Source organism: Podarcis bocagei (assembly GCF_964188305.1).
Source record: "Podarcis bocagei genome assembly, chromosome: 14".
Lineage (NCBI taxonomy): Eukaryota > Metazoa > Chordata > Lepidosauria > Squamata > Lacertidae > Podarcis > Podarcis bocagei.
In genome coordinates this window covers 825,239-847,923 of record NC_138139.1, presented here as the reverse complement: position 1 = coordinate 847,923, position 22,685 = coordinate 825,239, and the positions used below count along the sequence as shown (strand labels likewise).

Sequence of the window (22,685 nt, the reverse complement as noted above, 5' to 3'; positions counted from 1 at the left end):
GGACCAATTCATGGAGGAGGAGGAGGCGGCGGCTATCAAGGGCTACCAGCCAGGATGGCTCTGCTCTGCCTCCACGGTTGGAGACAGCAGCCCTTCTGAAGAGCAGGTGTTGGAAAGGGCTGCTGTGCTTGGATCCTGCTTGCGGGCTTCTCATCACTGGCACCCAGTTGGCCACTGTGGGAACAGGATGCTGGACTAGATGGGCCACTGGGTGACTCAGCAGGCTCCCAGTGTTTCTCAAACTTGGATCCTCAGCTAGCTAGGAATGATGGGAGTTGTAGTGCAACAACAGCTAAGGACCCAAGTTTAATAAGAAGCACTGTTATAAACAATCTGCCCTCCCACATTTGTGGATGCTGTGATTACTAAAACACAACATGGGTTCCTCAGAAGCAAGTCTCATTTCTTTTTTTGATGGAGTTACAAGCTTAGGGGATCAGGGGAATTTGGTGGACATAGTGTAACTTGACTTCAGTAACGTTTTTGACAAAGTCCCCATGATATTCTTGCAAGGGAGCTGGTAAAATGTGGGTTGAACAAGATAAGAGTTAGGTAGATTTGTGACTTGTTGACTGACCAAACCCAAAGAGTAAAACAGTACTCATTAATGGTTCTTCATCATCCTGGAAAAAAGTGACAAGTGGGGTACCACAGTGTTGTATCCCAGGCTCATTGTTGTTCAATGTGTTTATAAATGACTTGGACGAAGGAATTGAAGGGATGCTCATCAAATTTGCAGAAGACACCAATCTGGGAAGGGTAGCTGATGCCACAAAAGACAGAATCAGGAATCAAGATGACCTTAACAGATTGGAGAACTGAGCACAAGCTAACAAAATGAATTTCAACAGGGAGAAATGTAAGGTTCTGCACTTAGGCAGGAAGAACCAGATGCACAAGTATAAGATGGGGGGACACCTGGTTTACTAGTAGTACATGTGAAATGCATCTAGGGGTCTTGGTGGACCACAAGCTTAATATAAGTCAACAGTGTGATGCAGCAGCAAACAAGTTAATGCTATTCTGAATCAACAGAAGGAAGTCTAGTGTTCAGATCAAGGGAAGTCAAATTCTTGCTCTATTCTGCCTTACTCAGACCACACTTGGAATACATTCTATGTCCATTTCTGGGCACCACAATTTAAGAAGGGTGTTGACAAGCTGGAAGGTGTGCAAAGGAGGGCAACCAAGATGATGAAAGGTCTGGAGACGAAGCCTTATGAGGAGCAGTTGAAGGAGCTGGGTATGTTTAGCCTGGAAAAGAGGAGACTAAGAGGAGATATGATAACCATCTTCAAATATCTTAAGGGCTGTCATGCGGAAGATGGAACAAGCTTGTTTTCTCCTGCTCTGGAGGGTAGGACTCGAACCCATGGCTTCAAGTTACAAGAAAGGAGATTCTGACTCAACATCAGGAAGAACTTTCTGATGGTAAGAGCTGTTCAACAGTAGGATGGACACTCTTGGGAGGTGGTGGACTCTCCTTCCTTGGAGTTTTTCAAGCAGAGGTTGGATGGCCATCTGTCATGGATGCTTCAGCTGTAATTCCTGCATTGCAGGGGGTTGGACTAGATTGTTAGTATCTCAGCTTACAGTCAGAGGTAACTGGCCTCCCCCAGGCAATTAAGCTGACTTGATGACCTCTCCGCTGCGTCTCCCGGCAGGCAAGGTCATAACTCCGGCGATTCTCCTCATCAATCAGACGTGAAGAACACACCCTCTGCTACTTTGTTTCTCTCCCTCCCTGCATTCTCCCCAGGGAGGGGAAATGAGACAGACAGGAGTCCTATTTACATGTTTTATTCCTGTCATTCAGCAGTACATAGAAATGCGACTGCACCCTTCAGTCTCCATCAGAAGAGTCACAACTCCTCCCCTGTACTTCCAGCACAGGTCACATGACACTCTGAGCTAACATCCGGTGCTCAGTACAGAGAATAGGCTCCACCTTTTCCCCAACAGTACATCTGCAAACCACAACATCCTGTTTTGCAATCCAGCCATCTGGAGCTGGCTTTTGCCTTGGTGCTTTTTCCTGACATCCTCCCCCAAAAGCATCAATAGGCAAAACATGATCTTGAGAAGAAAACAAACAGTTGTTATACATATAACAGTCCCCTGTTGTTTTAGTTCCACCCTTGGAACTCCCCACCACTGGTTCCACCAGTGTACCTCTCTGGTTGTCTGGCTTCCAAGGAATGAGTGCTTCTGCATTACCTTGGCTAGCAGCTCTCTGTTGTGTCCTTGTCTTTGACTTAGACACTGCTTTAATCTGTTTTGAGTTGTTAACAATAGCAACACATGCAACAGCTAAGTTTGCAAACTCTTTTGAGTACCTCTTTGGTGGTACACCCTTTGTAACTCTCTCAGACCTGCGTATGAGGTGCTGATCCTCTCTGCTCACTGGTTCAACCTCTGGACTTTGTTGAGAACCAGTAGCAATCAGTGGTTCTTCCTTCATCTGTGAAGGTCTATCCATTGTGTGAGATTTTCTCTCAATGACTGTTACAACTGAACTCTCTGAGCTATCAGTGTCATCATCAGTACCACTGTAATCTGTGACATCAGAAAAATCATCATCATCAGAATCGCCACCTGTGGGAAATGTGTGTACTACTACCCGCTCTTGTTCCAGAGCATTCTCTAGAAACTTTGTGAGAATCACCTGACCAGATTCAGACAAAATTACTCTGTAGAGACCCTTTTCATAACCCACAAAAATGCCTTTGGCATTCTTTACTCCACCTGGAGCTTCTGTTCTCACATGAGACCCGAAAACCTTAAAATAGGCAACAGAAGGTTTTCTATTGAACAGCTTCTCAAAAGGAGAACATCCCAACTCTGTTGAGACTTTTCTCACCCACACGTGAAGATAGGACACTAGAGACTCCGCCCAATATTCATGTGGCAAATGTGAACTCAGCAATTGCGCATGCATCCCCTTTTGCAATTCTTTGTTCACCCTCACACAGACCCCCCTATTCCACGCATCGGCAGAAACAGCAACTTTGTGGTCTATTCCTTTTCCATCCAGAAACTTCTGAAACTTCTGTAACAGAAAAACTTGCTTCTCATCTGTGAAAAGACAATCAATGTTAGCATCATGCATATTTTTAACCTTGTCACAAAACTCCTGAAACTTTTCTAAAGTTTCTTGCAGTTTCTCCATCATAAAAACCCAAGAATAATTAGTGAAACAATCAACACACACAAGGTAAAATCTTGCACCGCCTCTAGATGGTTCTAGAGCAGTGTTTCCCAAACTTTTTTGGGCAACGGCACACCTGTTTACTGAAAAAAAATCTCGTGGCACACCACCATTAAAGCCCCGCCCCGTGACGTCAGCGCGCAGCGTCACGCCGGGAGGGACGCACGAAAGTGAAAGTTTTTTCCCTCCCCCCTCAGTCCCTCGCTCGGAATTCAGCTCGTTTGGGGCATCGCTCCGGCTGCTCCCTCTCCCGCCGCGCAGGAGCGATGCCTCTCTCTGGCTCTCCCTCCGCGCAGGCTGAGGGAGGGAGGGAGGTGCGCGTGTGACCCGTCTCTGCTGGGAGACCAAACCCAGCGAGGCAGAGTCGCGCGGAGGCGCCCAGGCAGCGCTGCCGGCTGCGAGGAGGAGCGCCAGGCAGCAGCAGGAGGCGCGGCCTCTCCTCGCCGCCGCCGCCCCGCCTCTCGCCGCCCGACTCGCCCGCCTCCCTCCAGGCATCTCGCGGCACACCAGCCGATGTCTCACGGCACACTCGTGTGCCGCGGAACACCGGTTGGGAAACACTGTTCTAGAGGACCAATCACATCAGCATACACCCGCTGAAATGCTCTGTCGACCTTCTTGGTCACCTTCCTGGTGCTCGTTTTGGTCACACCTGCAAGAGAGATTTCGTTAGAATCAGAAGAATTACATTTCATGTAATCACTTTGATCAAAAGTCAACAAATACAGTCCATCTTTCTCTCTGGCAGTAAGATACAGTTCTCCATCTTTGTAGATCTTGCATCTTTTAGCATCATAGGACAGTTTCAGTCCTTTCTTTGCAATCTGCGACACACTCAGCAGATTAAATCTCAGTTCTGGAACCAGGTAAACATTGCTTATAGTCAAGTTCAGACTCTCAAGATACACAGTCCCAATTCCGGTCGCTTTCAGCTCCTGACCGTTGGCCTGTTTCACAGCGAAGCTTTGCTTCTTCAACGTCGAAAACAGTTCTCTGTGCGGACACATATGTTTTGTACATCCCGTGTCGATTATGAATGCGTTCCCAACATCTGGCGTGGTTCCTTTCGCTATCATAGCCTTTGCAGGTTTCACCTGGTACTTGGTACGGCTTTTGCCTGACGCCTCAGGCTTCGTAGAGCTGCTCTTCGCTCCTTTTGACTGGCGTGGCTTTCTACAGCTCTGCTGTAGATGCCCAGTCTGTCCACAATTGTAGCATCGGACAGCGCTCAATGCTGTAGCATGCTCTGCAGTAGCACCAGCAGTGGGGATATTTGAACTTTGTTCTTCCCTCCCCCTGTCCTTCACTTCCAGTGCAGCAAGTCTGTCGTGTTCATTCAGGACGACGGCACACACTCTTTCCGCGGTCAGGTCTTGAGCCGGAAGGGAACCAAGCTGACTGGCAACAACCTTGTAAGTCCTACTAAGGCTGTTTATCATCATGAAGCAAAACACTTCCTCCTGTAGACGGAAATTGCGTTCCACCATCTGTTGATGCAGAAACTTCATCTCTGTCAGGTGCGCTTGGACATCTCCATCAGGCGCTAGTCTCAGATTGGTCAACTTCTCAAAATACAGCAACGCTGAAGAACCAGCATCTCTCTGATGCGTTGTACGCAGCGTGTCGCAAACCTCTTTCGCGTGTTCTAAACTCTGAACATGCACCAACTGCGAATCTGACACACACAGAATTATAGCAGTCCTGGCCCTCACGTTCCGTGATTCCCAACCTCCGGTTGGTGCTGCAGGGATGGGGTTTTCAATTACATCCAAAAGCCTCTGATTCTGCAGCAGAGCCTTCATCTTTACAGACCAAGATGAATAATTGTCATTAGTCAGGGGGGGTGGGTAAGGCAAACCTCCTTTCTTGGCATCCATCTTGAAGCCAAGCCTCCAGCTCACACTCTCAAACAAACTGTAAAATCCAACAGTTGTTTCCTGCCTTCTCTAGCAGGCAAACTGCAAGTTGTTTACGCTCTTTGGCACCTGGCAGCTAAACGCTGGCTGCTATGGAAAGTCCCTTCCCAAGAGCACGTAAACTTGTAGCCAAAACACTCCGTGGCTTTGTTTCGCTTTCCCAGCCTCACAATCCAACTTCTATGCCAGTAAGTTTCCACGACCATCACTTTGCAACAGTGCATACAGGAAGTCTTATCTTAACCACAAGAATTTGTGGAATGCAGGCTTCAGCTTCCAAGCTGCAGGCCTTTCTCCCGGAGCCGTATTCTTCCAACGCAGCTCCCCCGTGAACCAGAGAATTAATCATTCTGCGTTCACACTTTTAGCCCGAAAATGCAGCATACCTTGAGCTTGGAAAACAGCTTCCTCTGGGTCCAGCCGTCTGTTCAGCCTCTGGCTTATCTTAGACACTTTTCTCCTTCTTGGAGCAGAGGAGGACAATCCACCAGCCTCTCATGCAGATGTCCGATGGATCGAAACCATCCTCTGCTACCATATGTTAGTATCTCAGCTTACAGTCAGAGGTAACTGGCCTCCCCCAGGCAATTAAGCTGGATACTTGATGACCTCTCCGCTGCGTCTCCCGGCAGGCAAGGTCATAACTCCGGCGATTCTCCTCATCAATCAGACGTGAAGAACACACCCTCTGCTACTTTGTTTCTCTCCCTCCCTGCATTCTCCCCAGGGAGGGGAAATGAGACAGACAGGAGTCCTATTTACATGTTTTATTCCTGTCATTCAGCAGTACATAGACATGCGACTGCACCCTTCAGTCTCCATCAGAAGAGTCACAACTCCTCCCCTGTACTTCCAGCACAGGTCACATGACACTCTGAGCTAACATCCGGTGCTCAGTACAGAGAATAGGCTCCACCTTTTCCCCAACAGTACATCTGCAAACCACAACATCCTGTTTTGCAATCCAGCCATCTGGAGCTGGCTTTTGCCTTGGTGCTTTTTCCTGACATAGATGACCCTTGGAGTCCCTTCCAACTCTACAATTTTATGATTCTATGATCTAAAACCCACTGTGGAGACATGTGTCCCCTGCCTCCGCAAACAGGAAGCCCAACTTCCACAGTTATCCACAGCTCTGTCTGCCCAAGCAAAGCACCTTACTCACCAGGATGGTGAACTTTCCACTAAGCAGCTCTGAGCGGAGAGGTTCCTCATGAGGCTTCAGCTTCACGATCCCTTCCTTCAGCCTGGTTTCCTAGGAGGAAAGAAAACACTCTGTTATTGTCTGCAACCAAGCTGGGGATCCTTCGTCCGCTCAGACCAGTAGCCCTCTGGGTGGGGCTGAGTGGAGCTGGAGTCCAGCAGCACCTGCTGAAAACATTTTTGTTTAGACAGGCCTCCCCAGATGCTTTGAAATGCTGATAGAAATTTTAATCTTTTTTAGTACAGGCAACTCCCCACATGTTCTGGCACATAAGTGAAAATCACGTAAATGGAAGCACCCTCTAGATACCCTTTAAATCAGGGGTCAGCAACCTTTTTCAGTCCACCATCCCTCAGACCATGTGGGGGGCTGGACTATATTTTTTTGGGGGGTGGATATGAACGAATTCCTATGCCCCACAAATAACCCAGAGATGCATTTTAAATAAAAGGACACATTCTACTCATGTAAAAACACGCTGATTCCTGGACTGTTCGCAGGCCGGATTGAGAAGGCGATTGGGCCACATCTGGCCCACGGGCCTCAGGTTGCCTACCCCTGCTTTAAATGCACTCTCTCTGCAAGCCAGATTAAAAATATTGTACCCAAAATAACCGCAGTTGGAACTGAAGCTCTGGGACGTGAAAAGTGGCAGCTGCCAGGCAACCCTTCACATCAGCTGTTAGGCAGGGAGGCTGAGCAGCCTCCACAAAGCCCTCTCCTCCGCCCTCCCTGAAGTCCCCTTGGGCTCCTGGAAGGGTCTCCTCGTGAGCCATGAGGTCTCTCCAGCTCTCTCCCTCCATTTCTGGGGAGGAATTGATCCCCTTACCCTGTAGGAATGGAAGAGCTCGATCGCTCGCAGGACATCAAATTTCCTGGCCATGAGGAATTTGACTGCCACATTCCAAGAGAGGGGAGACACATTGTATTGGACTGTCCACTTGTTAATCTCTTCAAGGAATTGCTTGGTTGCCTGTTCCGGAGAGAAGAGAAAAGAAAAAGACACCGTTAATTAAAATCATCATCACGGTCCTTCATGCTGAGGTCCCAGGGCAAGCTACAACAATTTTTTTAAAAAATGTGTTGTTAGTTTTAAAAACAAAACAAAACAAAACAAAACACAATGATCAACAAAACGCAATCCAAAATCAAAACTCATTACAAAAAAAGAAAAGACTGAATTCACACATCACAAATTCCGACATGACTTCCAGTCCCCCCATTGTGGTTCCTAAATTACATTACAACTGCACACTTAACTTTATCTCTCATAGGTTGTTCAGTTGTGTTAATTTTGTAAAATTCTCTTATTTCATGCAGAAGTCAATTCAGGCCTGCGAAATAATTTAGATTATTACACTTATTATTACAGATTTCTTGTAGATATTCTCTGTAAATATTCCACTCTTTATTAAATATTTGATGGGTATGGTCTCGGAATCTTGCTAGCTCTGCATGTTCTAACATTTTATTATGCCAGTCTAATTTTGAGGGAGTAGAATCTCCTTTCCATACCTTAGCAACCAGAATTCTTGCTGCTGCTACTGCAAAAATATTTTTTTTCCTTACCCTTTTTGGAATTTCATTGCTCATTATAGCTAACAGGAAGGCTTCAGGCTTCTTAGGAAAGGAACATTTAAACATTTTTAAAAGTTAGTTATATATAGTTCCCCAAAATTCCTTTTTTTTTTTTTTGCAGTTCCACCACATGTGGGTCATAGTGCCTCCAGCAGATGTTTGACCTAGATTTATACATTTTGGCCAGTTTTACAGGTGTTAAGTACCACCTGTAGAGCATTTTCATGAAATTCTCTTTCTCCCTCCACAACCTTTCCCATGATTCCATTTGGATGTTGTAGCCAAAATCTCTGGTCCATTGTACCTTAACAGATTTTACTTCTTCCTCTTTGACCTCCCAGTCAAGGAGAAATTTGTACATTTTAGAGAGAGACTTTTTTTGTGTTTGTATTAGGTCTTTCTCAACTCTTGAAATTTCTGTGGAGAAGCCTTTCACAAAATATAAAGCAAAGAAAAGCGTGGAAATATAGGCTGTTGGACCTTTTAAAATATGCCCTTGTGAGTTCCTTCCAAAGTTTTGCTCTTCCCCCAGCACATAAAAAGACCACACATGGTAAGTTATGTGTGGAAAAAGTTGCACAGGCAGTAAAACTTACTTAGTTACAGAGCAGTGAAAGTTCCTAAAGTCTTGGTATAGGAACTCAAGAGTGGCTTCTGAGAGCCATGTGGTCTGAGCTGAAGCAAGCAGCTGAGCCTCTTCACACAATGAGCTTCTCAGGTAATAATAATAATAATAATAATAATAATAATAATAATAATAATAATAATAATAATTTTTATTTATACCCCGCCCTCCCCAGCCAAGGGCAGGCTCAGGGCGGCTAACAAGCAATAATAAAAACAAGTTGAATGAATGAAGGTAGACTGAAAGGGGAGCAAAGGTTTAATTACCTAGTTCCTCCAGAGGCAAGCTCACTGCCTTGCCCCCACGACTGACGGGGCCGGGGCCACGCAGTGTCAGTATGCTGTGTGTGCATGCCGCAGGGCATGCTGACATGTTGTGAGAATGCCTCGTGGCTAGTGCACGTGATGTGACCACACCTTATGGCATGTGCACATGGCCACTGGGAAATTTTGAGGGGCCCCGGCTCCCTCCTTGAAAATTGAGGGGGGCCTCAATCCCCCCAGATGGTGCACCTGTCCCAAGGCGAGGGAAAGTGGACTTAGCTGAGCTTGGCAGGACAGCTTACTCTATGGTATTAACCCCTTCATGCATTAATTAGACTTAAGTATGTTGGTTATATGCTGCGGATTATCCCACACAATTCGTACCAGGCGTTCCTTGAAAATACTTTGTTTAAAAGCAACCAACAGCTTAAAAAGCTTAAGGCTTAAAGAAGAAAACCCACAGCTCCCAGAGCTTTCCTGCTATCTGTGCATCCTGCAAACACAGAAACCTTTCATTAAGGCCTTGGCAGGTGAACATGAAGGCTAAATGGAACCTTTCCATTCCAGCTGGTCATTCAAATGCTCTCTCTGTAGCCAGCGCTTTAGCTTTCTTTTCTCCCCCTGCCCTCCTCCCTCCTCCCTCCCCAATCCCATTTCCTTTTGTGTTCTGTCTTGTATACTTTAAGCCTGAAGGCAGTAGCCATCTTACCAACACCTATATGCCGCTGCACTGGGGGCCCTTTTATGGGGGTTGCTGAGAAGAGGGCTTGACTGTTTGACTTGTGTGCAAAATGATTTATTTCATTTATTTCCTGCCTTTCCTCCAATGAACTTGACAATATACATGGTCCTTCTTCCACAACAGCCCTGCAGTACAGCTTAGATTGAGAGATGGTGAGCAGCCCAAGGTCACCCCAGTAAACTTCAGGGCTGAGCATGTATCTGAATCTGGATCCCCTCCCAGCCCCAGTTAAGCACAGAACCACTGTTGGGAGAGCCAGTACCAAAAGGTTGTTGCATCAAAAAAAAAAATGAGCTTCCTGCAGGCAATTGACCGGCCACTGTGGAAAGCAGGAAGGTGGTCAAAGTGGCTGGCATGAAAACACAGGGAACTTCCAACAAAAGATCTTCAGCCAGTCAAAACAGAAGTCTGGATCAAAGGAAGTAACAGTACTGTTCTATTCTGTATTGGTCTGACAATACTGGGAGTCCTGTGTCCAATTCTGGGCACCACAATTTAAGAAGGATGTTGACAAATCGGAACATGTGCAGAGGGCAGCCAAGATGATCAGGGGTCTGGAAACCAAGCCTTATGAAGAATGGTTGAGAGAGCTGGAGATGTTTAGTCCAGAAAAGAGGAGACTGAGAGGAGATATGATAGCCATCTTCCAATATCTGAAGGGCTACCACACGAAGGAGGAACAAGCTTGTTTTCTCCTGCTCTGGAGGGTAGGACTCAAACCAATGTCTTCAAGTTACAAGAAAGGAGATTCTGACTAAGCATCAGACTAAACAACTTTCTGACAGTAAGAGCTGTTAGGCAGTGGAACACACTCCCTTGGGAGGTGGTGGACTAAGCACAGGTCGGGTGGCCATCTGTCAGGGATGCTTTAGCTGAGTTTCCTGCATTGCAGGGGCTGGACTAGATGACCCTTGGCAGGGTGGATAAAAATCAGTGATTTTTAAATATATATATAATAAATTGGATTTTTAAAATAAAATGCTTTTGGAGGGAAAATCTTTCTAAGGATAGTTTTCTATTTAAGTTACATTATAGTCCTCATCAGGAAATAAGGATTTGCTTTAAGTTTTTCATGTGTGCTAAAATTCAGTCTAAGGTGTGTTTTTTTTAAAAAAATCACTTAACCACATCAGTTAACAAACATTGATACATATGCTATAATGTTATTGTTTTATTTAAATAAATTGTTTAAATTGTTATTAAGGAAATTATTGTTTTTCACCTTCCAATAAAGTACAGCAGAAAAGTTGTCCAAATAGAAACAGTTAACTTATTAAACCTCACAATAATTTCATAATTATCTGTCAATGTATTTCTAATAGTGTAACCAAATCAGTAATTTTCGATATAACTGTAAAAACTACTCTGAAAATTTATTATTCCAAAAATTAAACCTTCATCTGTTTGTAAATATTAAGATTATAAAAGCAATTATGTGTCTTTCTGTAAAAAAAATAAAATTAAATCAAGTCTTAGTGACTAGTGATTTAAATCGTTATTTAATCATGATTTAAATCGATTTGATTTAAATCAAATCCACCCTGACCTTTGCGGTCCCTTCTAACTCCCCAATTCAATGTCTCTATGATTCTACTTTGCTGCCTCCATTGCATCCTCATTATGTCATCCGGCAGAGCTTTTCTGGGCCTTTTACAGGCTGGCCCAAAGGAGGTGGGAGAACCAAGAGTAGCTCGCTGTGACTCGTTTGCAAGGCATTTGGAGGATAAGATCACTTGCATCCACCAAGACCGTGACTCTGCAGTTATAGCAGATGAATCTCACAGGGTGTCCAGAGCACAGTCTAGTCCTGTTGTGTTGGCTGAGTTTCAGTTGTGGCCGAGTTTCAAGGATGTGGCCAAGGTGCTCGGATCAGTCAGGGCGACCACTTGTGCTCTAGACCTTTGTCCCTCCTGGCTGATAAAAACCAGCAGGGATGGAACAGCTGGCTGGGTCAGGGAGGTGATCAATGCCTCTTTACAAGACGGGGTGGTCCCCACCTGTTTGAAGGAGGCAGTGGTAAAACCACTCCTTAAGAAACCTTGCCTGGATTCAGAAAAACTAACTACTGGCCAGTTGCTAATCTCCCTTTCCTGGGCAAGGTTCTGGAGCGAGTGGTTGCAGACCAGATCCACACACTTTTGGAAGAAACTGATTTTCTGAATCCATTTCAATCGGGGTTTAGGCCCGGTTTTGGCACAGAAATTGCTTTGGTTGCCCTGTATGATGACCTCTGTCAAGAGAAAGACAAGGGAAACATGTCCATGTTCATTCTTCTTGACCTCTCAGCGGCTTTTGATACCATCGACCATGGCATCCTTCTGGAGCGACTCTCCAAACTAGGGATGGGTGGCACTGCTTTGCAGTGATTCCAGTCCTACTTGGATGGTTGTTCCTAGAGGGTGTTACTTGGGGAATGTTTTTCAGCCCCATGGAGCCTTCAGTGTTGGGTTCCTCAGGGCTCAATCCTATCCCCCACATTGTTTAACACATCTACATGAAACCGGTGGGTGGGGTTATCCGCAGGATCGGAGTACGTTGTCAGCAGTACGCTGATGACACTCAGCTCTATTTCTCCTTGACATCTGCAGGTGAGGCAGTGGAAGTGCTGGACCAATCTTGGTAGTGGACTGGATGAGAGCCAAGAAACAGAAGCCCAATCCAGATAAGACTGAGGCTCTGTTGGTGGGGGGTTCCCTAGACCAGATGGGTGGGAGGTCGCCTGCTCTTGATGGGGTTATGTTTCCTCTGAAGGAGCAGGTTCATAGCCTGGGGGTCCTCCTGGATCCTTTGCTGTCGCTCAAGGCTCAGGTGGCCTCAGTGGCCCAGAGTGCCTTCCATCAGCTTTGGCTGGTGGCCCATCTACATCCCTATCTGGACAGGGAGAGCATAACTACTGTTCTCTACACTCTGGTAATCTGAAGGTTAGATTACTGCAGTGTGTTGTACGTAGGGCTGCCTCCGAAGACGGTTCGGAAACTTCAGCTAGTGCAGAATTCAGTGGCCAGGTTGCTCACCGGAGCAAGACGGTTTGAGCATATTACACTGATCCTCGTCTGACTGCACTGGCTACTGATTAGTGTCCAGGCCCAATTCAAAGTGCTTGTTTTGACCTATAAAGCCTCAAACGGCTCAGGACCACAATACTTTGTGAACCACCTCTTTCCATATGAACCTTCCCGGACCCTGTGATCATCTTCTGAGGCCCTTCTTTTTGTGCCTCCTCAAGAGGTTTGGAGGGCGGCAACACAAGAATGGGGATTTCTCAGTAGTGGCTCCCCATCTATGGAATGCTCTCCCCAGGGAAGTTCACCTGGCGCCTTCATTATACACCTTTATTCGCCAGGCAAAAACATTCCTCTTTAACCAGGCCTTTGGCTGATTGACATCCAATGTAATTTTAAAAGTTGTTGGGGATTTGGGGGGTGTTTATGTTGTTTTCGTTTGCAGGGGGCCTTCTCAGTAGTGGCACCCACCCTATGGAACACCCTTCCATCAGATGTTAAGGAGATGAGTAATTATATAACATTTAGGAAACATCTGAAGGCAGCCCTGTATAGGGAAGCTTTTTAAGGTTTTACTATGTTTTTACATACGCTGGAAGCTGCACAGAGTGGCTGCGGCAACCCAGTCATATAGGTGAGGTACAATAAATTATTATTATTATTAATTATTATGTTTTTGTATTGTGATTTTATGTTGCAACTGCCCTGAGACCTGCGGGTATAAGGCAGCATACAAATTTAATAGCAACAACAACAGCAACCCTGCCTGAAAACCTGGAGGGTTGCTGCCAGTCAGTGTAGACAACACTGGGATAGATGGCCCAGTGGTCTGACTCAAGACAAAGCAGTTTCTTATGCTCCTAAATGTTCTCTTTTGGCACAACAATCCTTCCCTAAAAATGCCTATTTCTGGGTAAACAGGGAAAGGTATGTAAAAATGAATGACCCCTGGGTAAGCCAAGACTTCAGGCTTCTATGTGACCCATCTTTTGCAATGCCTCAAAACAACTAGGTTAGTGTTGTCACTACAAAAACATCCTTCCTGGGGTGTGATGCTCATATATTACCAACCTGCTGGGCTTGGGTGCCCTTGTATTGATCACATCTCGGTCATGTTCACACCATACACTGAAAGCACCCTAATGCTATGTCAGTGGCCATGGCTCCCCCCCCCCAAAGAATCCCGGGAACTGTAGCTCTGTGAGGGGTCTCCTGACAGCCCATGGGACACTTAACAAACTACAATTCCCATGACTCACTGCGGAAAACCATGACATGAACAATGAACAATGGCGCTATCATCCAGGTTCAAAATCCCACTTCTGGCACAAGCTTGCCTTAGGCAAACCTTGGTCTCAGCCCCCATCTTCAACACAGAGATGCTGATGTCAGCCTACCTTTAAGGTTGCTGTAAGGATTAAAATAATGCACACAAAGCACTCTGAACACTTAAAAGTGCTATACAAATACTAACAAATATCATCAATAAGTTTACTGTACTAGCCAAAAGCTATGAAACATTATCCAGAGAAGTGGGATCGGTAGCAAAATAGTGGTGGTGAGTGTCATGCCCTTTTGCAACATACTCCATTACATCTGCACCCAAAAAATCCCTCAGCATTCCATGGTCACCAAGCAAGTTCAGTCCTCACTGAACCACTGGGAATGGCGGGGGTGGGTGAGTGGGAGAGACAATGACTTGGCTTCCTTCTTCTAGACTTCTTTCCCCATCTTTCCACAAACTTCACACATTTCCCCCAGACCTGCTGCTCCCTCCCTCCTGTGCGTGAGTGAGGCCATTTTGGTTCCATAAGGAACAGCACTCATGGCCTGAACATTGCAAATAGATGGAATCCTGACTGGAAAGGCATGTGGGAACCAGGGCAAGCGAGGACAGAAGAAGAGGGAAAAGGCAACAGAAAAATGGAATGAAAAACAACATGGATAAATTTGCTGTGCATGCCAAGCAATGCTGAACATGGGGAGGTGTCTTTAACACTTGAAATCATGCAATGAGGCTAGGCGTTTTTGCTCAGCTCTCATTCTACTAAATGATGAAAGACATCTAGAAGGTGGAGAAGAAGGTGCCTCTTGCTGCATCAACCAGAAGGTTTCTTCCTAGGAAGAGCCCTTCAACTCCTCTAAAAAGTGTTCGGGACTTTTTAGTTAGAGAAAAGGTGAGCAAAAGGAGTCATGACAGAAGCAGAAACTCACGATATATAAGCGAGGCACCAAATGGCTCCTTAAACCAGGGTTAGTCACCAAAATGGAGGCCAGATCGCTCGAAAGCCGTATTTTTCAATACAAACTTTTGGTTCCTGAAATTCATTCAGGTTGTGCAGATAAAACATCACAGATACAATTCTACAGGATGTGCTGCTAGTGTGTGAAAGCAGTCCAGATCCAAGGATCCCCAGGGATGCACCTTCAGATGGAGAAGACGCCAGACACCATCCTAGTGCCCAGGCATCTTCACTTGGTTGCAAGTGGCCAACAGCCAGGTGCAAAATGTGCCTGGAAAATTTTGAAGGCTGGACAGGAGATTATAAAATTTTGCATGGCATGGAGAAAATGAGTAAAGAAAAGTTTTTCTCCCTCTCTCATAATGCTAGAACTTATGAACATCTAATGAGGCTGAAGGCTGGAAGCTTCAAGCAAGTCCTTCTTTGTGCAGCACATAGTCCAACTACGGAGGCAGTGATGCTCCCAAAGCTAGATGGCTTTAAAAGAGGGGTGGACAAATTTATGGAGGAGAGGGAGTGGGAAGGCTCCTACTCAGGAGTTGCCAGCAATAAAGCTTCTGGATATCACAGAAGGGCAGGCATGAGCGTCGGAGTCTCACACTGATCAGAGGCTACAAAACCATTCCAGATTTGTTTTGTGGGGAGGGAAATGCAGGGAAGACAAAACAAACACACAAGTAAAACATTGCTTTAATCCTGACAGCAATGATTGAGTGTGGATTTCACTCCCTACACTGACCTTGCCACCAAGCAGACGGAGAAGCATATTGAGAAAACATGCTTTGGGAAAGAGGGAGCCATTTTGCAGCCTGGCATGGCTAGTTTCTCTTGTCAGGGTCAATATAGTCTAGATTCACATCTCCTCCCTCTTAAGCCCCCAAAACACACACTGTAAGAAAAGTGGAAATCAGTGAAAAGAAGAAGGGTATGATGTCACTGATTCATGGCAGGAAAAAGGCGCCCCCCCAAAAAAAAAGCTCAACAACTTTGACCTGCCCCCCGAATGGGTAGATCACTGTCTTTTTTTTTCTCGGAGTCTCTTGCGAGTTGGACACCCCTGGAATAGAACAAGGCATCCTTCCATCTTTACTGGGTGACTCATTAGTATTAGTAATAATAATGATTAATAACAATTAATATTAATGATATATGTAACATTTACAGCACTCTGATCATTCAATATGTATCACATAATACAAATATGAAATCACTCCGCTGAGGGCTCTCATCTCAACTATCACACCTGCCTAGTGTCACTTTCCTCCTGCTTCCTTCCTTGTGTCTTCCACTGGGTCCTCTAAACCCCTCCCCTCTCTCCTCCTCCCCAATTATCTCATCTGGTCTCTTTGATTAAACTGCAGGGGGGAGGGGCGCCTCCAAAACAGATGCCAAGTGTCACAGTCAAATGCTCTTAACAATGCAGGCACATCCGGTTCCTTGCAGTTGGTGTGTGGTCCGGGGAGTCCAGGGCCCCAGCTGTGTGGCAAAGAGAAGGGAGGAAAGGGGGGGCTGCTTTGACACAATTGCACATCATAAATCTTGATTGAGAAAAGGCATCACAACCAAGACCTGTGGAAGTGAGCCCCAGTGCTTCAATGGGGGGGGGCACTTTCTGAGTGTACAGGCCTCAGTGGGAGTCCTTTCATTCATTAATAAGCCTTTGCAATTCTGTTTAACTAAAGACAGAGCACCGTTTTGCCTACAGCAGTTTACTTATGAGGTGGGCTGGCCCACTCATAAGGCAAGGTGAGGTGACCGCCTCAGGCAGCAGGATCCACAGGGCCAGCAAATCTCCTCATTTTTCAGCAGGAGAATGAAGGGAACTGTCAGCAGAAGAAGTCTTGGCCCCCATGGCCAGATCACTGGGTTTCTTTTCCATGAATTGGGAAAGGAGACCTCTCCACACAGAAACCAATTTGAGAAAGGAGGGAAAGGAGAGCTAGCACATGTGTGAGAGAGACAGTGCACACATGTGGGAATCTGTGCATGTGTGAAAGTGTGCATGACAGCATGCACGTGAGTGAGTGTGAGAGTGTATGTGTGCATTTGTGTGTGGCTGGGCGTGTGTGTGTGTGTGTGTGTGTGTGTGTGTGTGTGTGAGAGAGAGAGAGAGAGAGAGAGAGAGAGAGAGAGAGAGAGAGAGAATGTGTGTGTTGGGTCAACTCACTTTGCACGTGCAGCCCTAGACCACTTTCCTCCACAAAAAATCAGCTTGGGGTTGGGGGTGAATGATTGTCCATCCCTATTCTAAGCTGCTTGGTGCCAACTCTGACATGAACCTGCCCAATTATTAAGATCCCCCCCAACTTGAGGAGAAGTGGATAGAAACCAAAGGCATCTCCTTTCCAAAGGTAGCTCAGTTGTGCAGTTCTCCCCCCACTCCCAAATCTTCACTCCATATCCTTCTAAATGACTTTTAGGTACCAGTTCAAAATGTTGTGTTCACACAAGTTTTTAATGGAGTTGAGTATTGTTTCAGCATTCTTCTTACTGAGTCCGGATACATTTTAACACTTTCTGCAGTATATATTTTGTTTGCACCTTTGCTGTTCTGTTCTTACCATTGATCTGTTTTTTTGGGGGGGGAGGGGGAGTTTAGGAGGCATGCACTTTAAAATTTGTTGCAAGCTACCTTGAAAATTTGTTGCAAGCTACCGGTGGGACGCGGGTGGCGCTGTGGGTAAAACCTCAGCGCCTAGGACTTGCCGATCGCATGGTCGGCGGTTCGAATCCCCGCGGTGGGGTGCGCTCCCATCGTTCGGTCCCAGCGCCTGCCAACCTAGCAGTTCGAAAGCACCTCCGGGTGCAAGTAGATAAATAGGGACCGCTTACCAGCGGGAAGGTAAACGGCATTCCGTGTGCTGCGCTGGCTCGCCAGATGCAGCTTGTCACGCTGGCCACATGACCCGGAGGTGTCTGCAGACAGCACTGGCTCCCGGCCTATAGAGTGAGATGAGTGCACAACCCTAGAGTCTGGCAAGACTGGCCCGTACGGGCAGGGGTACCTTTACCTCTACCTTGAAAACTAAGATGAAGCAGCAGGATATAAATAAATGCTGGGAAAAAATAATTAAAAATATAAAAACCACATCCCAATGGAATGCTTTCCTAGAAATGGAATGCATTTGGGGGCGGGGGCAAGCTGATATCTTTCTCCCACTCCACTTTCCTTTCATATCCTCTTGTCAAGAATGGCAACTTGTGGCACCCAAAGCCAACTGCCAGTCCCTTGGGAATGCACAAAGGGAAGGTCACAGGGAGGGGGAGGCAGAGAGAAGGAGCAACAGAGTTTTCAGGAGTAGAAGAGGACAACAGAAGAAGACAGCAGGGCATGGGAAAGGGGCAGAGTCCAGGAAGCACAGCTAGGATCTCAAAAGGTCTGAAGAATTCAGAGAAAGATAAATTGCTGGGAGAATTTTGACTAAGGGACCCGGAAGTCATTTATTTATTTATTGTGATGCAGGTGGTGGAATTTTTCCCGAGTGATTCATTTTCCATTGGATTTTTTTTCCAGTTTCATGAGTTCTTTAGTAACTATGAATGGATGTCAATTGCAAATACACGTTGCTTGGCTTCAAAAAATTTAGCTTCATTAACAATAATGCAAGTAAATATATGCACACTAAATTAGATCTCTCTTTAGGGTGTCAGAAAAATGTCCTGATGCAAACCCCCCCCCACTCCAATACAAACCACCCTAATTTGCATAGTGTAATTGCACTGGAACTTATCCTAATTTGCATAGAAAAGTTTTTTGGGAAAAACGTCTGGGAATTTTCCAGTGCAATTTTTTTTTTTTGAAAACCCCAAAACACAATTAACAACATAACACAACACTCTTTCCCAGGTGGTTCTCTGCCTCATGTTGGTCAGTTGGGGCATCTGTAGCCGGCCCTCCAAAGAGGATCTCAAGGTTTGGGGAATTCAGTGTTTCAGGTAGGCTGATGCCAAGCCATTTAGGCCTTAAAGGTTAAAAGCAGCACTTGAAGCTGAGCCCGGGAACCAAAGGAAGCCACTTCATCCAACAAAGCCCAGGCCTCCCTCGCGAGGCCCAACCACCCTCTGCTAGTCACTTGCCTTGAATCCCTGCTCTGAAGCAATATGGAATTAGTTTACAAGGCAAAAAAGCAACACATGATTTAATTTGCTAGAAGCAGCCAAGATGCTAACAAGAAAATCCAGTAAACATATTACTGCATTTCTGTATTTGACTAGTTAGTGTTTGGGCTTTGGAGGATATACTGAAATTGACATAAGTAATAACAACTTTCAGAAGCTAAGTAATATGTGGTGGTTTAAATCTAGGGCATGTACCTGTTCACTTTTCCAGGATGGAGTAATAATATATGTACATATGTAATATATGTACAATGCAAGTGAAACGAAGCACATTGGTCAGGGTCTGGTCAATGCTTAGATAGCGGACACTAGCAAATAACAGACTTCCTAGTCTAGGGGTCTGCAAACTAAGGGCTGCGGGCTGGATCAGGCCCAATTGCCTTCAGGATCTGGCCCACAGACTCTCTGTGGATCATCGGTGTGGGGATTCTGTTCATTCAGGCTGCACCATTTTTCCCCTGCACCATTCCATTCCCCCCACACACACACACCGTGGCGGTGCCTCCTCCCTCCCTCCTTCTGGTTTCTCTGCACCCTGCCTAGAGGAGGAAGGGGGCTGAGTGCCATTTTAAGCAGCCCCTCTCTGGAGCCAGCCCTTTCACACCGCTCATCTTCCCTCTGCCGCTGCCGCCCTGGTGCTCCTGTGGGCCAGGGGGCAGAGCAGACAAGCTCCCTCTGCCTACCCACGAGAAGCAGCGGTGGCGGCGGCAGCCCCTGGGAAGGTAAGCACAGCAGCTGGGGCTGGGGAGGAGGACTACTTGCCCCCTCACCTCTTCTTCCAGCTCCCCCCCCCCGGTGTTGCTTCTCCAGCCCTCCACAAGGTCTGAGGGACAGTGGACCGGCCCACGGCTAAAAAAAAATGCCGACCCCTGTCCTAGTCCATGCCACCAAGACTAGATGGCGGTCTCCTCGGGGCGGGGACCTGCCCTCTTCTACTCTGCAAAGTACTGTCTGAGCCTTACGATCAGAAGCAGGGACCTTCCTATCTGGCGCATCCTTAGTCAAGAACTTATCAATGGGGACAGGTGCCAACGTGAATGAAATTTTGGGAGGACCAGGTAGGCCCCCCACACCACCACTTGAATGGCAAAGCCCACCAACTTTGGGGGTGCCTGGCCCCCTCAAAAATTTTATTGGGGGGGGTTGAAGAGACCTTGGCCCCTAGGAGAAAATCTGATCTTTTTCTGGATAACATCTGAAAGACCTTCTCCATTTGGAAAGCGTTTTCTGACTGCTGCTTTTATTGTTTTTTTTTTTTGTGGGGGTGGGCAGTTATTGCTGCTCTATGCTTTTTAAAAATATTACATGATTTTACACTGCTGTTGTACATTGCTGGTTTTTAAGATGCTTTGGGAAATTCGCTTGAAAAGCATGGAAGACATTCTTTAAGAAACCTAATCAAAGCCACCTGCAATCGGATGGAGTAATAGCAACAATGTATGCCGCCTTCAGTTCTATCCAAGACAGGCTATAGAAACGCAAGATTAAAAAAACTCCCACAGACCATTTTATTTAAATAAAAGGGTTACATTTATTAGTATAGTATCTTTTTCTCTGCCAGGACGGACAACGTTCACTTTTTCTGCTACAAGTTAGGAGTGTGAAAACTTTAACGGAGAAGAGACGCTCCCGAGCGGGGTTTGTGTCTCCCGGCCTTCGCGGGGGTCGCGGACCCCTTTCTGGGGCGCCTCCCGAAGGGATGAGCAACATCCACCTCGCCTGACTCCAGCGCAGCGCGACAAAGGAGGGCCGGATCCTTCCCGGGGGAGAAAGTGAAAAGGGCCTGAAGCAGAAAACGGCGAAGGGCAAAGGGCGAGGCGGAAGCGAGAAGTCCCTGCGAGCGGGGCGGCGGGGAGAGAAGCCCCGAGGGAGCCGCGCGGAGCCCCGGGCAGAGGCGCAGGCGCGCTCTCGGGAAGAAGGGCGAGCCCAGCCAGGCTCCCGGCAGAAGCCCGGCTCCCCGGCTGCCCCGCCCGCCCGCCCGCCCGGGCAGAAAGCGGCCGCGGATCCTGCGCGCTTGCCGGCCTTTCCCCTCCGCGGCACTTCCGCTCCATGTCGCGCTTCTCTCTCCGGCCTCACAGCTTTTATAAAAGGGGTGGGGAATCTAATTCCCCCCCCCCCAGAAAAAAGAAAACATCACACACACAAACACGGGGCGGGGGGGGGGAGGATTAGAAGAGAAAAACCAGTTAATGAATGAGGCGTCAATTAAGGGGGGAGAAGCCCCTGAGGCGGCTGGATCCACCCCCCCTAGACAACTGCGGGGGGAGAATTAGCCTTCGCCCTCCTCAACCAAGAGCGAGTGTGTCCTTGCAGCCCCCACCCAAAGAAGCGAATTTCCTGGCTCTTTTATCGGAGGATCCGAGCGGGAGGGGAGGGGGCGCCCCACGGCCCCGCCAGGCTCCTTCTCCGACTAGGCCGCATCGCAGCCCCCCCCCCCGCCGCGGTTCTGATCTCCATGGAAACCTCCCCAGGGGGCCCACTTCCGCCCCTCCCCTTGAGGTGGGGGGTGGCGGGACTTGGAGGGACGCAGCTCCCCCCGCCCCCCAAGAACGGATTTCACCCCCGGGAAGAGGAGGGGGGGAAGCAGGGGCAAGACGGAGCACAGCCCTCGGCCCGTCAGTCGGGAGACGGGGTGGGGGGGCGCTGCTTCGCTTCCAGGAATGAGACGACCCCAAAACAGATGGGTACGCAGCATTACTCTAGGCAAAGAAATACTCTTTATGCATCTCCTTACTCTTTCCCCTCGCGATCCGCGTTGTTGCGAAGCCGTTTAAAAGAGCGCAGCCAAGAGGCCCGAGAGGCTCCCATCGCAGCCCAAGACCTGGGAAGGAGCCGAGAGGCGCCTCTCCGGAGAAACCCCGCCATCCCGGCCGCCCCGCCCTCCTCCCTGGCCGCGGTCCCCCCAAGCTCCGGGGCCCGGCGAGCTCCTACCTGCTCCTCCTCGGGGCTCAGCTCCGCCGCCATCCTGCCCTCGGGGCGCTCCCAGGACTCGACGCCGGCCAGAGAGCAGGAGATCGTGCAAGTTTTCCACAGCTACCACCCCACAAACATTTCCCAAAGCAGCTCGTCTCCTTTTTCCTCCTCCTCCCACGTTTTTCGGGGGGTCGCTCAGCTCGGGTCGCTCCCAAAGTTGGAGGATCGCATTCTTCGCCGTCGTCGTTGTCTTCCCTCCCTTTTATGATGCGCTTTTGTAGATATATAGATATATGCAAGTATTTTTTGAAAAGGGCGGTGGGAGCACGGAGGGGAGCGCCCGATTATTAGTATTCGGTGGGTGGGTGTTTTTTGCGCCCCTCTCTCCTTTTCACTGTAACAGGGACGGCGACAACGGCAACTTCGACAAAAAAAGTTTCATTAAAAAGAAAGGTCCTGGAAAACAAAAAACCTCTCCCTTGATAAAATAAGAATGCCAAGTCTGATTCAGCCGCGGTGAATGTCTTCGGGCATTAAACACGCCTACATATGGATCCGAAGGCAAAGGGGCTTAACGGGAAGGGAAGAAGGGGCAGAAAATGGCAAAACTTCCCAGCCCCCAAAGCTTGAAATCCTCTCCAGATTGTGCCGAGATATTCACCCTGCAAAGATCCCTCCTCCTGCTGCTTTCTGGGAGAAAAAGGAGGGAGGGAGGGAGGGAGGAGGAAGAGGAAGAGAGAATCAGTAGGAAGCAACTTCCTTTATATATACTGTATCAGAGGAGGAAGCTTTCACCCCCCGCACCCGTCCTGTGGCCTGGAGGGGGGTCGTGGGGGTGGGGGGCCTCCTCCCTCCCTCTCCTTTCTGCAGTG

General features: G+C 47.6%; 1 protein-coding gene across 2 annotated transcripts in view; it reads right to left on the bottom strand.

The window, feature by feature from the left end:
• The window catches only part of PTPN9 (protein tyrosine phosphatase non-receptor type 9), a 65,525-nt gene extending 43,175 nt beyond the window's left edge, over positions 1-22,350 (bottom strand). The window contains exons 1-3 of one of the 2 annotated variants that reach the window (XM_081170611.1): positions 21,832-22,350; positions 7,158-7,301; positions 6,290-6,379 (exon numbers count right to left, since the gene is read on the bottom strand). In XM_081170611.1, the coding sequence (XP_081026737.1) occupies positions 6,290-6,379; positions 7,158-7,301; positions 21,832-21,864 (267 nt within the window). In that variant the 5' untranslated portion in view covers positions 21,865-22,350. Of the gene's footprint in view, positions 1-6,289; positions 6,380-7,157; positions 7,302-21,634; positions 21,779-21,831 lie in introns of those variants that run through there. The other variant, XM_081170612.1, reaches the window with a different exon arrangement.
• Positions 22,351-22,685: the final 335 nt, after the last annotated feature.